The sequence below is a fragment of the Tupaia chinensis genome, unplaced genomic scaffold (assembly GCF_000334495.1).
Source record: "Tupaia chinensis unplaced genomic scaffold, TupChi_1.0 Scaffold000037_20, whole genome shotgun sequence".
Lineage (NCBI taxonomy): Eukaryota > Metazoa > Chordata > Mammalia > Scandentia > Tupaiidae > Tupaia > Tupaia belangeri.
In genome coordinates, this window is record NW_006159479.1 from 118217 (window position 1) to 132097 (window position 13881).

The 13881-nt window shown below is 41.1% G+C and overlaps 1 protein-coding gene across 2 annotated transcripts in view; it reads right to left on the reverse strand.

Annotated features, from left to right (window-relative positions):
* The window catches only part of CAB39L (calcium binding protein 39 like), a 92609-nt gene that overhangs the window by 14689 nt on the left and 64039 nt on the right, over positions 1–13881 (reverse strand). For both annotated transcript variants that reach the window (XM_014588260.2, XM_027772139.1), the window contains one exon: positions 4326–4469. In XM_014588260.2, the coding sequence (XP_014443746.1) occupies positions 4326–4469 (144 nt within the window). The remainder of the gene's footprint in view (positions 1–4325; positions 4470–13881) is intronic.

A 13881-nucleotide genomic window follows, 5' to 3' on the forward strand; every position in this document is an offset into this window, starting at 1 on the left:
CAGAGAAATGGTTTATTACCTGTTGATGATAATGTGTACAGTATTCTCAACTGGACTGGCCTGACGTGTATTTCATGTTGGGTAAATTCTCTTTACAAGTCAAATGATGTATAGTTATCGAATGTTTTTTAAAAATAAGAATAATTTAAAGAAAGAAAGAAAAAATAAAGAAAAAAATTTGTCCAAAATTACCTGTGAGTCATGTCTAAGTGGGATATTGAATTAGCTAAATACTTGAGGTCCTAAATTCAGTTATGAGAGCCTATTCTTTCTATAATTGACTATGATAAAATAGATTAGAAATAAGAATTTCTCTTTTTATAGTATTAGCTGAACTGTTAAGTTGGCTTCTGTATTTTAGAGTAAGCTGGGCAGAACTAGTTTCCATGGAAATGGCTGCTATGGTCAAGTGTGAGGATATGAGTGAGACCAGCAAGTTCAGGACTGTGCTCGAGTCCAGCAGCTGAGTGGGGGAGCCAGAGGACACAGACCACTCCCTCACATGGTTTGTTGGGAAGTGGCAACACAGCCCTTTGCTATTAAGGAGGATAACAGGAAAGGGACAGGGAGAAGATCAGCTCATGTTGGTTCATCAAAAGAGTCAAAATGCATTTTTGCACAGAAAACCAGAAAAATATGTCATGACTTTTCTGATGACCCAATAGTTGGCCCCTAAGTCATACTGGCTGCATTTGGGAGGGCCAGGCCTACAAGAACAAAGGTTTTGGGACCTAGTATCTTAAAAGTATTCATACTCTAACACTTCGATTTTTTAAGTGAGGAAATGGATCTAGATGCTGTCTAAAGTCACTAATGGCTACTGGGCCAGAACAAAGACACAGTTCTCTTGATGGACATCCAGGGCTTTCCCGCCATGACATCCAACCTGTCAGTATCAGGAAACATGTGAATGGCATCTCATTTGAGTCCTTGAACTTACCAGCAAGCTAATGAAAAATATATTTTTAAGAGATTTTTGCTACAGGGTGCAGGCACTCAACTCGCCAGAGAGACAGCGAGACAGGGAGACAGAAATTGAGAAATTACCACCCCTGTGGGGGGATGGCCATGCCATAATCCCTTCTCCTCCATTCTCCTCTCAGGATCTTGGGCATGTATGCACACATGCCTGGAGTGAGTTTTAGGTCGCCGTGTCCAGGACTCGAACCACAGCTGAATACGTGGCACTGGCGATGTCATCATTACACTATCTGCTAGTCCTAGCTAATGAAAATTAACCATGAGTAATCTGGTATAGTTATTTTCAGTCCTGTGTTCCACATTGTCTACACATAATAAAAGGTGCTTTGTGAGAAAATAACTACCAATAGAGACATGTGAAAAAAAAAAATCCCTCTAGAACTCAGCTGCTACTTTTTTCTAAATAACAAAACATTATTTTTACCAAGTAAACAATTTAGTTCATTCTTTAGCTGAAGAAACATAGTTGGGGGTACAGGGTAGGCCCAATTTACACACACAAAAATAAACAAGTGGTCAAACTATTTTTACATGTACCTGCTCTGTCCAGTGATTAGGTGATGCAAATTCTGATCTTCTCGGAAGACCGAAGTAGGTTATTTCTATTTTTTCACCCACTGAATCCTTCTATAATGCTGTAGTTTTGAACAGAATTAAATGAAGCTTGTTCTTTTTAGGATTATACACTGAAGTTCTGTGGGAGCTGAAAGACATGGCACATGGCCTTCCACAACTCCTGCAGTCAGAAGGGTTTCCGATAGTCTATCGTTTTATAAGGAGAAGGAGATGTTTTCTAGTCCTGTAGTAGCACTCTATGTTTTAAATTTTAGTGTAGTTACATATTAACATTCACTTTTATGGTTTTTAATTTTTATTATTTTTTAGGTTTTTGTTATAGGGTATGTGTGCTCACTGGAGAGAGACAGAGGGATAGAGAGAGGGAAGTTGAGAAATCACCCCCTCAGGGAGGATGGCTATGCTGCAATCCCTTCTTCTCCTCCATTCTCCTCTCAGGATTTTGAGTGCACATGCACACACATGCCTGGCATTTTTTCTTTTCCAAGCTGCTGCGTCCAGGATTCGAATCCTGGAGTTAGCCGTGTTGGATCCAGCACCTTAACCACCATGCTGCCTGCTGGCCTTATGGATTTTTATTAAAAAGAAAAATCCTTCCCAACATTACAAAGAGAGTTACCTATTTTGTCTTCTAAAAGTTAAAAATATTTGCTTTCCAAATGCAGATCTTCACCTAAAATTTCTTTCTGTATATAGTGGAGAGTAAGGGTTTTCAATATGGCTGAATCCATTATCCTGGAACTGCTTATTGAACAGATGACCCTTTCTTCACTGATTCGCAATTCCTCTGCTGTCAAATATCAAATTTCACATTTACGAAGATTTATTTCTGTGCTCTTTATTTCATTGTTCCATTGATCTGTCTCTGTGCTGGTGCAAGGCTGTCTACTTACTACAAATCTACAATAAGCCATACTCTAGGAGGGTGGAGTCCCTACCTCACTCTTCAAAATTGCTATAGGGACCAGCAGTTAGCGTAATGGCTATGTCATTGGACTCCCATGTAGTCGACCACAGTTCGAGTCCTGGACCTGGTGGCTTAAACTCACGCCGGGCGCGTGTGCGTGCGTGCCCAAGATCCTGAGAGGAGAATGGAGGAGAAGGGATTGAGACATGGCCATCTCCCCTGGGGGGTGATTTCTCGCTTTCTGTCTCTCTCTCTCTCTCTCTGTCTGGCGAGCGCATGCGCCCTTTAGCAAAAACCTCTCAAAAAAAAAATTGCTATAGATGACCCCATGCCACTTTCTGCCATATAGATTATAGAATCAGTTTGTCAAGTTCCTGGTAAGGTCCCACTGGGATTTCAAATGGAACTGAATGCAATTTATAGATTAATTTAGCAATTAATTAGTTAATTAACTTCCAGTGCCTTTTTTGTTGTTGTTGTTTTTTTTTAGAGGGTTTTGCTATAGGGCACATGCACTCACCAGAAAGACAGAGAGACAGAAAGCGAGAAATCACCCCCCAGGGGAGATGGCCATGTCTCAATCCCTTCTCCTCCATTCTCCTCTCAGGATCTTGGGCACGCACGCACACGCGCCCGGCGTGAGTTTAAGCCACTGGTTCCGGGACTTGAACCGCGGTTGACTACATGGGAGTCCAGCGACATAGCCATTATGCTAACTGTTGGTCCCTCCTAGTACCTTTTGAACAGTGTGTATCTCAAGGCTGAAAGATTGACTAAAATTTCTTTACCTCTCAAGTCAACAATTTTCTTACAAACTGACATGCCTCACATTTATAGACTTAAAAAGTCCATCACTGAATATACATTGCAAAGACCAAAAAAATCACAGAACTCTCTGAATCCTTCTTTCTGCTCTAGATATCTAACATAACAAAATAATCCTAAATATGAAAAAGTTAGCTAGATGCCTAAAATGCATATTACAACACTACTTACAACAGGGGGAAATGGAAATAACCTAAATATCAGTGACACAGAACCATTTAAGTAAACTAGAATAAACATGCCCAATGATGAGCTACGATGCCAATAAAACTCCTGCTCTAAAAACTATACACAGCAAAAATAAAAATGTTTAATTAGAAGAAAGCAGATGTTAAAAGAACTAGTTTCCTATCATAGCAAAATGCATTAGAAAATGCTATTTATAAGCCGTTAATAAAGTGAGCAGTACTCAGGTGTTTCTTTGGGGCTTCATTTACAGTTCAAACAAACGCCGTTCACAGAAAGCAAAGCACGCCCAGGCTGATGCTGGAAGTGTGGGGTCTAACTCCACTGCTGATTGTTTCGGCAACTTCTGGGAACCGATTACTCATTTTCTCAGTGGAAAAAAAAGAGTATTTAGAGTTGTAGATTAGTTAGCAAAGCTTTTGGAAACAAATAGGCATTCATTAAGACAATTCTAGGGGCCAGCAGGTGGTGTGATGGTTACGTGGCTGGACTCCCACATGGCCAACAGCAGTTCCAGTCCTGGATCTGGTGGCTTGAAAATCACAGCAAGCGTGTGTGTGTCTGTGTATGTGTGTGTGTACACCTAAAATCCTAGATTGTGGTATGGCCATCCCCTTGCGGGGGGGGAATTTCTCACTTTCCTTCTCTCTATCTCTTTCTCCCTCTTTGGCAAGTGCATGCGCCCTATGGTAAAAACCTTAAAAAAAAAGACTCTAAAATTTCATCTAAATTATGCAGAAAGGCTAGGTTGCCTGTATTAATTTTCTCTCAAGTATAAAAGAGAATGAAATCTGAGAGTTTACCATTTGAACTGAAAAATATCCAAAAAAAACTATATGATATACTTTACCTTAAAAACATGGAAGGCTTCAAACTGGATGTTGGGACTTTTGTCCCGAAGAAGATTCATCATCAGTTTCAGGTTCTCTGGCTTGCCGATGTACTTGGTCATAATGGCAAAGTTGTGGCGGTCCAGGATCAGCTCACCTAGCAGCTACCAAAAAGAAACAATTTTTTTAAAAAAAAAAATTTTTTTTTTTTTTTTTTTTTTTTTTTTTTTAGAAAGCAAATGCCAGCAGGTAGTGTGGTAGTTAAGGCACCGGACTCCCACATCCATGACCACGTGAGAGTCCGGACCTGGTGGCTTAAAACACGCACTGGGCGCATGTGTGTACGTGCCCAAACCCCAGGAGGAGAATGGAGGAGAAGGGATTGCTACGTGGCCATCACTCCTTCAGGATGATTTCTCACTTTACCTCTCACAGTGTCTCTCTGGCGAGCACACATGTCCTATGGCAAAAACGTTAACAAAATTTAAAAAGAAAAGAAAAGAAATACTTCCTGAATCACCTAACTTAAAATGTACCCCATTTTTTTCTCAGTGAATAATGAAATACAATTTTAAGAAGGGTCTCATGGAAGAAACTGGAGACTCCGTAAGTGCATCTCAAAGCACGGCATAAAAGCTGTAGTGCTTAGGGTCATTTAAGCTTGTCACGCAGTTTTGGTACTACCAGCGCTAAATGAATTTCTTTAGCCAGTCATTGCTGCAGCACACCTAGACCTAGCCAGCAATGAACGTAGTCGTTTCACTGCTAACTTGAATTATCTTGCTTCTCACTAATGGATTGCTCCTTAGGCATTCAGATAGAAAAGGAATAACAAAATTGAATTTACAATTATGCCTCCTTTACCTGAATAAATGCACTCTAGTAGTTTACCAGAAAGGGTTTTATGTTAAGTCACTCTTACCTTTGCCCTGACGTTTATTATAAAACCTGATGTAGGGGACCAGCAGTTGGCGTAATGGCTATGTTGCTGGGCTCCCACAAAGCTGACCACGTTCGAGTCCTGGACCCGGTGACTTAAACTCATGCCGGGCATGTGTGCATGTGTGCCCAAGGTCCCAAGAGGAGAATGGAGGAGAAGGAATTGTGGTGTGGCCATCCCCCCTGGGGGGTGATTTCTCATTTTCTGTCTCTCTGTCTCTCAGGTCTTTCTGGCGAGTGCACACACCCTATAGCAAAAACCTCTCCAGTTTTGGTACTACCAGCGCTAAATGAATTTCTTTAGCCAGTCATTGCTGCAGCACACCTAGACCTAGCCAGCAATGAACGTAGTCGTTTCACTGCTAACTTGAATTATCTTGCTTCTCACTAATGGATTGCTCCTTAGGCATTCAGATAGAAAAGGAATAACAAAATTGAATTTACAATTATGCCTCCTTTACCTGAATAAATGCACTCTAGTAGTTTACCAGAAAGGGTTTTATGTTAAGTCACTCTTACCTTTGCCCTGACGTTTATTATAAAACCTGATGTAGGGGACCAGCAGTTGGCGTAATGGCTATGTTGCTGGGCTCCCACAAAGCTGACCACGTTCGAGTCCTGGACCCGGTGACTTAAACTCATGCCGGGCATGTGTGCATGTGTGCCCAAGGTCCCAAGAGGAGAATGGAGGAGAAGGAATTGTGGTGTGGCCATCCCCCCTGGGGGGTGATTTCTCATTTTCTGTCTCTCTGTCTCTCAGGTCTTTCTGGCGAGTGCACACACCCTATAGCAAAAACCTCTCCAAAAAAACCCAAAAAGCAAAAAACAAAAAACCTGATGTAGAGTCAGAAAAAAAATTACTGGCCTTAATCCATATCAATTTTAATAAGTCTAGCATGTTTTTATTAAACATTAAGGAAACATTTTCTAGTGACAAATTCAGTTCCTAAAATGTAGCTTTACTCTAAAACAAAATAAAAATATCCATGGTGGAAATAGCTGAAGACATTCTAGCAGCATGGCTGAATTTACTGTTGCTGTCTCAGAAACTTGCTGTCACTGTAAGGGTAGGTAGCAATTCCTAGAGCTTTGGCAACCAGCAAGTTGAAATGTACCCTAACATAATTTTATACTGAAGATATACTTAGTTTCCAACTGCCCTATTTTCTGGACCTTTTCTGGAGGCTCAGGATAGTAATACATAAAGCACATCAATCCATGGGTTAGCTAAGTCTCAGATGTGCATGTACAGGGTGTGTGTGTGTGTGTGTGTGTGTGTGTGTGTGTGTGTTGTGTGCATGCATGTGGCTGCCAGTAAATAACCACTTGGTCCCTGATGATGCATCTTTTGTCTATTTAACAAATAAGAGGTACAAACCTTAAGGTTATTTTAATGCATGAAAATGTTTGTTGAATTTGAAAAAAGGATGAGTCCTGCTGGATGTTAGGGGGTCACTAATTATTCTCACACATATGGAATAGCAATTGTGCAATTACATTGTTAATCTTTATCCTCTTCAATCTCTCTGCAGCATCCAAAACTAACTCAACACTCTTCCGGAAATTTCTTTGGTCTTGGTTGTCAAGGCCGCAGATTCTTCTGGCATCTTACCTCTTGCAGCTTGGTCTACAAGAGGTTCTCTCACTGGCTCCCTTTCCTCTGCACTATGTAGCTAAGAATTTTCCAAGCTGTATATTTGGGTTTCTTTTCTTTTATCTTCCAACGGCTCATTTATATCCCTGGGTTCAACTGTAACATCTAGGAAGATGTCTTTTAAATAGACATTTGTGGTCTCAACTTCTTTCCTAAACTCTATACCCTCATTTCTGACTGCACACAGGACAGCCCCACTGGAACACCTCACTGGCCCATCACACCTGGCTCTAAAACTGACTTCCTTTCTTCCCTTTGTTGATGGTATCGGATCCGCCAGTTCCCTAGAGCAGAAAACTAAAGCTGTTCTCTTGCTCCTCACATCAAATCTACATCCAACATGTGCCAATTTTCTGTTTTTTAAATCCCCCCTCTTTTCTTTTTTATTGGCAAAGAATATGTGTACTCTCCAGAATGAGAGACAGAGATGGGGAACAAAGCCCTCCTCAGTGGGGCATGGTCATGCCGCAATCTCTTCTTCTTCAGTTCTCCATCCTGTTGACATTTTGGATATGCACTTGGTGTGGTTTATCCAGCTTATCAGAGCCAGGATTTGAACTGCCTTGGTCATGTGAGATCTGGCTCCCTTAACCACTAGGTTATAGGGTTGGTCTTTTAAATGTCTCCTGAACATCCTTCCTTCTGTTTTTACAGTCAGCATTCTCATTCAAACCCCCTGTGCCTTTCAGCTGGAGAACTGCATCAGCATGGAAGAAGGCCTCTCAGTCTTCACCCAGTGCAAAGTAACCTTCCTGGCGCTCACCTACATTCAGGCTGACTGTACTTATAAAGTGAACGAATAAGCAGACAAATCCCCAGATGGCCAAGGATTCAGGGCAAATACTTGAACTTCTTAAGATGGCATCCCCAGCCCTCTGTGATCTAGAGTCCTGTCTACAGCTTCCTTTCCTCAGTTCCCTCCCTCAATTTTCCTCATTCTCTGCTCCTGTGGCTTCACTCTCTTGGCTCCACATTTTCATCTCTGCCTCCCAAACCTTACTGGTCCTTCCAGGGCTAGCTCTGGGACGCTGTGTTTAGGGATGTCTGTTCTCTTCCCAGCTGAAAGTGCTTCCCTTACAGTATAGAGTCACGTGTGAGCCTATTTAGATACAGCGCCAGGAGGGCATGTCTCAAAAGTCTTTCTTATGGTTGTGTTTCTTAAAATCTAACTGTGTGATGTGTGTGGGTATCGCTAGGGAAATAAAAGTCCTGCCGTCACAGAATTCTCTCCACAAAATGCAGAAAGGAGGGGCCAGCAGGTGGCATGATGGTTAAGGCGCTGCACTCCCACATAGCCCCAGACCTGCTTTCTCACTCTCCCCTAACCCCACTCCCTGGGTGTCTGTCTCTGGTGAACGCAGGAGCCCTATACCAAATAATAATAATAATAATAATAATAAATAAAATGAAATAATTCTTTAAAAGAAAAAAATGCAGAAAAGAAAGTGATTTATTATTGAATAAGTATACCCAGAGCACAATATGATAGATAATTTGTGAAAAAGAGTTTACAAAGACACAATTCCATCTCATTTCCACACCCTAACACCTGCCATCCACTACACACACAGGTTCCCAAGGTGAAGGGTACCCATGATGAGAGGGCTTGACAGCATCATTTCTGTATGTTCTTTCACAGTTCACCAGGTCCTTGAGGTAGCCATTTGTTTTAGCTAATGGCCTTTATCTGAATAATAAAACTTGTCTCATACCCCTCTGACAAGCAAACTATCTAGCTGTGAGAAAGGTACCTAGGCTAAATTTCACTGGTGACAAGGAGATAAGAGTGCTATCTTCCTAGACATTTATATTCCAGAGGGCTGGCTCCCAGGCCCTCAAAACAAACAAACACACACAACAACAACAAAACACTTCTGGATAAAGCTGACAAATGGAACCAGTAGTTAGCGTAATGGATAAAGCTGACAAGAGGCTTACTTAACTTCTTAATTTAGATATATGTCATCAAATAACACACATACACATATCGAAAGGTTCCAGGAAAAGGGAAATTTTACTTTTTAAAATGTACTCTTACAATTTACACACACACACACACACACACACACACGATAAACATTTGAAGTTACATTTTGAGTTCAGATTAAGTCATTTCAATTTTCATTAAATGGACATACCTACATATAAATTTTTCTCCTAGGCAAATTCACAACTAATTGTGTTGAATTACTTGACTAACAACATTGCCCTTTCAGTCATTTAAGTGTTAATGTGTTTTAATTAACACTGACAGTGACAAAATGTTGCTTCCATAATAATACTAAGCCATATAATACCGTACAAAGTAAACGGAAAACAATCTTGTTTTATTTTTTTATATTTTTTAAAATTTATTTTTGTATACACACCATAGCACAGAGTAAAACCATGATGTGAGTAGAAATACGATTTTTTGAAAAACTAAGTGATTTAGGGCTGGTCCTGTAGTGCAGTAACAAAGTACTACATAGAGAAGCCCCATCCCACATGGCCCACTGGGGTTCAAGTCCAGCCCTGTAGGCTTGAAAAATTCAATGGGTATATACATACTTAGCATCTTGATGACATGGAGAACTAGAGGGAAACGGACTATGGCATGACTGTGTCTCTCCTGTGCACACGCATGACCCTGGCATAAGAACTAAACAGCCCTATACTCCCCCCAAACGGAATGTTTTAACGAAATTGACCAGAGCCAAAACAAACCCACAAAATTCCAGCAAACTTATTTTGAACTATAATCTTTCTTGCTAGCAGTTAAATGCCAAGCCTCTGAAAAAGATAAATTCCTAAACTTTGTCACATGAGGAAAAGGAATTTCTCTGTTATTTCTAATTGACATTAGAAATTAAGCACCCTAAGATGGTTCAGGAAAATTTAGGCTATGATTAACAGAAGGCAGCAGGTAGCAACCGCTTTGGAATCAGAAAATAGCCCAGTTCTTAAGACAACTTAATATTTACAAAGTCGCTTACTATTATAATAATCTTACCTCTCTTGTTTCTTACAATTATGAAACATCTATATAAAAAATTACTGAATCTATCTCTATATAAATTTGGTTAGGTGAAAATAGAATATACTGCTACCACAGGCCTAATTCCCCAAATGAAAAACCAAAGTTATAGCAGTGGAATGTCCCAGAACAACATTTTGTTTGTTTGTTTGTTTGTTTTATGAAGAGTGAACAATATTTACAGAACTCAGTGTTTACTATGAAACCATTTCATAGTAATCTACCTTTCACTTCCATGAGCAAAGAGACAACGACCATTATAACAGCACTTCTGCCTATAATCTAGTATTCAGAAAAAGTAGTTCTTCAGTGGCCACTTTGGCAGTTTGTTTCTACACACTTACACATACTTTACCTGTCTTTTGTCAGGGCTTTTCCCCACTGTCCAGTCAGTGCTCGGTTTATTAAGCTGCAAATCAACTATCTGTGACACACTTAACTGTAAAGGATTTTAGGCAGGACTAGCAGCCAATGTAGTATGTCTGGGTAGATTAGCGAAGAACAGGAAAGATGCCTCACAAATAGGTTGGGGCATTTAGAAATAAGCAGAAAAAGGGAGAATTTAAGAGAGCTTGAGTAGAGGTACAAACACAATCTGTTCTTTGCCCATGTCACTGGGAATTGTGGTAGGTCTCTGGCTGGAGTACCATGTGAGGGGGAAAGAAAGCTGGAAGGTGGCGAGAAGAGTCCTTCCTGCTCCTTTTTGCTACACTCCCAATCACGTTACATACTGTACCAATCACACAGTCACTGGACGGACCGTCTTCTGTCTTTAAATATATCCTGATAGGGGCCAGCCATGGTGGTGAGAGGGTATATACTGCAGAACTGTAATGTGAGGCCACATGTGGGAGGGTCCCAGGTTGGTATCCTGCATTCTCTCTGTATACACCAGCATGCACATGCCTGTGATCCTCCTGGCTGGCCAACGAGGCGAGTGGATCACAGCATGAAGACCCTGTTGGGGGTGTCCTCCCCCTACACCTCTAGTCTAGCTTTCTCATGGAGCAGATAAATAAAAACTTAAGGGGACAGCAGGTGGCATGGTGGTTGAGGCACTGGATCCCACTTGACCACACACTAGGTACATGTGCACAAATGCCCCAAATCCTAAGAGGAGAATGGAGACGGGATTGCAGCGTGGCCATCTTCCCTGGGTAGTGATAGCTCACTCTTCCCCCGCCCCCTGCCCCCCCCCGCCCCGTCTTTCTCTAGCAAGTGCACACACTCTACAGTAAAAATATAAAGCAAACAAAGAATAAGTTACATCCTGGTAGGAATAAGTCTCATTCATACCCTAGTCCCAATTGTTTACTTGGAATAGGCCTACCCCTTTTTGAGAGTGAACTCTGGGGATGATAAATTTGGGGGATAATGGCTAGAATTATTTCTCTATAACATGTAATTGATTCTTTTAACAAATATCTGCTTACCATGAGCAAGCCTCTGTTATAATCACTTTACAGATACGTTGATGGGGAGGTGAGAGCGATGTGTATGTGCGTAGGGGTGGAAGACAGGTTAGCGCCAAAGACAGTGGGAAGAGGGCTCAGAGGGAGATGTTTGGGTTAAAAACAACAACAACAACAAAAGAGAAACCCTAAAACTGTCAGCTTTGTGTCTTAGCCTAAGTTGTTGACTACAAAAAACATTCCGTCACAAGTTCTTGTCACGGGTGAAAATGGTACATGGACACCTTTTGAAAGCTATGATCTTCAGCTTGCTTCCTCCTGATTTGGTTCGGTCACCTTTAGTTCATATGACTCTCACTTCTTTGATCCTGTATCTGACAGATTCCCACTGAACATCAGATTTGGAAAATTTAAGTGCAATTTCCTATAGGCTGGTCCTTTAGAGCATTGTCATTTCTATTATTCCAATCATCACCTCCCTCCCAAAGACACCATCTCTTGTGCTGTGGACAAGCTTGCTTCATTTTGGCTGTCCTTATAGAGTCTCTCACAAATAAAGACTTCTGTGCTTTGGGTCGGCAGCTGTGGCATTTGGCTGCATCTGCATTTGCTCTGGGCAAGCTTTCTGGACACGAGAGAGCACAGCGTTGAGGCCACTGCTCTTGCCTGGAGGTCAGTTCACACATAGCTCATCTCATCACAAGCTCAGCACAGAGGGCAGAGCCCCTGTGGGTTGTTTTGACGGATCACCTTGGACGGGTTTTTACACAAGGTGAAATGCGATAAAGAGTGTTGAATGAGTAGCTGAAAATTGGGCTCTCTATTAATGGGTAAAGTTGGAGCAGCAAGGGTACAAATACAGGGGATAGCAGGTCATGACTAATGCAAAGTCAAAGAAAAGGTACATTTACCAAAATGTGGTACAAAATAGATTTAATACATTGCCTTAGCTTTAAATTGTTTATTAATATTTAGAAAAACACACACAGTCCTATGAATATCATCGTCCCGAAATGCAAAGATAACACAAATGTAGGAGGCCAGATGGTGGTGCAGTGGTAAAATGCAGTGTTCTTTGAGGTTGACTAACGTGAGAAGGTTCCAGGTTTGCATCTGGAGACCTCCCTGAGTACTCTGGGTACAGGCATGCTCATATTCAAGAACTGGCTGAAACAGAGAGGAATATCAGGACCCTGTTTGGGTACTGTCTGTCTTCGCATTCCATCATGGAAGGAAAGAAGGGAAGAAGGAAGGAAGGGAGGAAGGAAGGAAGGAAGGAAGGAAGGAAGAAATAAATAAATAAATAAATAAATAAATAAATAAATAAATAAAATGCAGCTGACATTTAGAAAGTTGGAATATCATACAAATTGCTTGACTGAAAAAGGTCAATTAGTTGGTTTTGTTTTGTTTTGTTTTGTTTTGTTTTGTTTTCAAGACAGGGCCTCAGCTGGGACTACAGGCAGGTATCACCACACCCAGCTTTTCTTTAGACAGGGTGCTAGGCAGCCTGCTTAGGCAGGCTTCGAGCTCACCATCCTCCTGTCTCAGCTGAAACTCTTCAGTTTTAGAGAACTGAACTCAGGCCCCAATGTGGTCCCGGCCTGCAAAGGATCCTAGCAGCACACGCTACTGCAGTGGGGTCAAAAACAGTCAATCTTATGTGTGCAAAACATCCTTCCAAATATCTGAGTGAGATCTGAAGAGCAGAGATGCAGCTCTACCTGTGTCCACCCCCTCAGGAGCCCTCCCAATATCCCCTTGACCAAATGACTATTTGGTACCTTCCCACTGAGGGAGAGCAGGCCACTCACGAACAGATGTGGCTTTGCTCTGTTGCGTTCTCTGTCTTTTCCACAGATATTTCATAAGGGTCACAATCTCAAATAGCGTCATTTGTTTTTACAGACACGTAACACACTTATTCAGAATCATTTCAATTTTTTACAAATTTAGGCCTCTACACAAAGGTCATCTTATCTTGGCAGTCTTGCTGACACTCTAGCTACCACGGCACAGACACAAACCTGTAACGCCCCCACCCCCATCATAGCTTTCTACTCTCTTATACTGCTTTTCTTTTTAGTACTTAAAACTACCTGAATGTTATACATTTATTTATCTATTGTCTGTTCTCCCCCACCAGAATGTGAGGCCCATAGCACTTTTCTTGGCTGTCACCATGTGTCTGGAATAAGAGCAGCTACACTTCCATATTCGTTGACTGGAAGGTCTTGTTATCTCCCTTGTGCAATCTTTCTCAATAATTCATCCAACTAAGCTATTTACAGATAATTAAGAGCTAACTTTATTTTCTGGGCCAGCTAGATACATCATCTTTTAATCTTTGCAGGTTCTGTTTCACTGTAATCCTGGTAGCTTTTCATAAAGGAAAGTTTTGTGTATTTGATCACGTAGTATTCTTACATACCTGTTATTTATTTGTTTAAACATTATTTTTTAATTATTAGGGAATAGTCATGTTTCATATTTCAGAATCTGTATTTAAACATAATTCAAACATGGCTTGTTAAATGGTGGAGGTATTTTAAATG